At 49.5% G+C, this 3,036-nt stretch overlaps 1 protein-coding gene across 4 annotated transcripts in view; it reads right to left on the bottom strand.

The window, feature by feature from the left end:
• Positions 1 to 1,222: 1,222 nt before the first annotated feature.
• The window catches only part of LOC104855874 (apolipoprotein L6-like), an 18,512-nt gene continuing 16,698 nt past the window's right edge, over positions 1,223 to 3,036 (bottom strand). For all 4 annotated transcript variants that reach the window (XM_010614947.3, XM_033766299.1, XM_033766300.1 and 1 more), the window contains one exon: positions 1,223 to 1,881. In XM_010614947.3, the coding sequence (XP_010613249.3) occupies positions 1,843 to 1,881 (39 nt within the window). In that variant the 3' untranslated portion in view covers positions 1,223 to 1,842. The remainder of the gene's footprint in view (positions 1,882 to 3,036) is intronic.

Below are 3,036 nucleotides of genomic sequence, written 5' to 3'. Positions count from 1 at the left end.
CCCTTCCTTTCCTTCTCCCCTCCCCTCCTCCTCCTCTTCCTCCCTCTTCTCAGAGGATTGAAGCCAGGGAGCACTGAGCCACAGCCCTACCCCCTTTTATACTGTATTTTGACACAGGGTCTCAGTTGCCCAGAGGGATTTGAGCTTGCCGTCCTCCTGCCTCAGCCTACCTCAGTGCTGGGATTGCAGGCATGTGACACCACATCTGGCTCACTTCAGACTTTTTATCAAGTGTCTCCCAAAAGGCTGGAGTGTAGCTAGGGGCAGAGTGCTTGCCTAGTGTTTGAGGCCCTGGGTTCCATCCCAGAACTGCAAAAACCAAAATGTCTATAACCATCCACCTCTTCTTGCCAGCTACCTGCTGCTGATTATTAGCAGGCCGCTGGGCATTGCTTCTCCTAAGGCAGTGTCTCCACTCCTGCTTTAGGTGGGTGCGATCCTCCTGGAACAGCCAAGGACCTGCAGCATGACATGCTGGTGTCACTGGCACTCTGTGACTTGTCTTTTGCTGCTGTGAAAAAAAAAAAATAACTGTTGTGTTTACTCTATAGCTCAGCTTTCAATTATAAAGCAAATGAGATTCTCCTCTGAATCCCACAGGAATTTGACGGCACAGTACTGCCACACTGGGTGAGGTGGTGCACGCCTGTAGCCCCAGCACCCTGGAGGCTGAGGCAGGAGGATCACTGGGAGTTCAAGACCAGCCTGGGTTACGTAGTGAGACCCTGTCTCTGAAAAACACATGTCTTCCTCTTGCTTTCCTTTGAGATCTCCTTACTCCTTGTTTTGATTGTTTTTCTTTCTCTCTATGAACCATCAGGCCTCTTTCCCACATCTTTCTTTTTAGTTTTGTTTGTTTTTGTTTTTGAGACAGGGTCTTACTATGTAGTTGAGATGGACCTGGAACTCACTGTGTAGCCCAGGCTGGTCTCGAACTCACAGTGATCCTCCTGCCTCAGCCTCCCATGTGCTGGGATTACAGGCATGCGCCACCATGCCTGGCTTTCTTTTCGGTTTTTATTGGTACATGTTTGTAGCACATACCATTTACATCTATCTCAGGAAGTGGACACATGTTCTTAACATCTTTATTCTTCTTTTTTCCCCTTATTTCATCTCTTGACTCTCTTCCTGCCTGCAAGAGATCTATCTCTGTGTTTCCTATTCCTGTCTTTCATTTTGCTGTTGACTTATATTTTGGGTTTCTCATATAAGAGACACCATGCGATTTTTCAGCTTGTGTGTCTGATTTATTTCACTTAACATTACGGTCTCAAGGTGCGTCGCCCATTATAAATGATTCCAGTTGGCCCCTCTTCGTGGCAGAGTGGTACTCCCATGTGGGTAAACTACACCTTTCTTGCCCTTTCCTGAGTGATGTTTTCTACCTTCTGCTTCCACTCTGACTCAGCTGCCTGCACTTTTTCCTCACCCTTTCATTCCACCTGGCTTCTTGCACATGTGCAGTCTCTGAGGCAACGTAGTGTATCCAGCTCTGAGCTGGGCATGCTCGGTTAAACAGGGGAGCGTTTCATGCACTGGGCCGGGGAGTGGGGAAAGTGTTTTAGCACATCAGTGACTGTTCTCTGCAATGCTAATTGAAATAGGAATGTGTTTTATGGCACATTGGTCATAGTGAGGTCTGCTGGGTATGTGGGTACTGACTACGAGCGGGCATTAGGTGGAGGAAGCGGGGTGATGTAGCTCAGGGAAGCCCTGCTGCTTAAGCAAAAGAGTGCGTCCCCAGGCACCGGTTGCACAGACTACTGGAAAAGCCTCCTGCCTTCTTCTCTCCTGTCTCCTGGGGTCCTGCAAGCTGAGTTTGAGTCTCCTTGGCTCCCTTCAGGGATGACCTCTAAGCCTTTCTTCTCTCAAGAGTTTCTAGAGGAGAGAAAAGAAAACACAATAAAGTTATTATATATCGGTTAATTTCAGAACAAGGAAAAGAAAAAGCCACCCACAGAGGAAAGCCCCAAAGCTTGAGGTGTGGCACTGTGGGGCAGTTAAAGGCCCGCCAGGATGTCAGGCTGCTTGGCTTGGCCATCCCGAGTCGAGCACACTTAGCTTGGAGAACTTGGCGCTAAATCTGAACACTTGCAATGTCCCCAAAATTTATAGGTAGAAAACTGGTCCTCAATGGGATGGTTTTAGGGTGTGGGCTTTTGGAGGTGACTAAGGCATGAGGGTGGATCCCTGTGAGTGGAGTCACTGCCCCCATAGAAGGCTCGTCTCCTGCTCCTCCAAGTGAGGACACTAGGTGGCTCTTTCTGAGAAGGAGGAGGAGGAGAGGAAGAGGAAGACGAAGAAGAGGAGGAGGAGGAGGAGGCATGGAGAGAGCGCTCCCCACACACAGAACCTGTACTGCTGGCCCTTGCCTGTGGACTTGCCAGCCGCCAGGGTTGGGAGCCATTGAAGTCTGTGACTCACAGATGACTCTGCACAAGGTAATTCGTCACAGCAGCCTGAACAGACTAAGACACTCAGCTAGTCCCATAACCTCCCTGTCCTGGCCCATCTTGTGCAGCCATAAAACAAATGAATCATAAACAAAAAAGCCGCCCAGTGGTTGACACAACAGAAGTTCATTTTGTCATACTTCTAGGGGCCAGAAGCCCAAGCCGAGGTGGCAGGCAGTTTGTTTCTGGGGTGAGCTTCTGGGAGTGCAGGTGGCTGCTTCTCACTGTGCCCTCCCGTGGCTTCTCCTCTGGGCCGGTGCACGGAGTGCAGGGAGGCCCTCGGGTGTCTTTGTAGTCTTAGCTGGACATCAAGCCTAAAGGACGAGGGCTCCACCCTTATGACCTAGAGGGACCCTAATTCCCTTCTAAAGGCCCCACCTCCAAACACAGTTGTCAACTACACTGGGGATCAGGGCTTTGACTCATGAATTGGAGGGGGACACAGTTCAGGTCAGAGCACTGGCTAAGGGACCTGGGATTTGGATGAGTGGTTCCGCCGCCTGCCTCTCAAATGTAAGGTCCTGAGTTCGATCCCCAGTACAAAAAAAAAAAAAAAAAAAAAAAAAAAAAAAAAAAAAAA

Source organism: Fukomys damarensis, unplaced genomic scaffold, assembly GCF_012274545.1.
Source record: "Fukomys damarensis isolate Sample0158 unplaced genomic scaffold, DMR_v1.0_HiC HiC_scaffold_19, whole genome shotgun sequence".
In the NCBI taxonomy this organism is placed as follows: Eukaryota; Metazoa; Chordata; class Mammalia; order Rodentia; family Bathyergidae; genus Fukomys; species Fukomys damarensis.
Note: the sequence above shows the minus strand (reverse complement) of the source record. Positions and strands in the feature narration are given on the sequence as shown.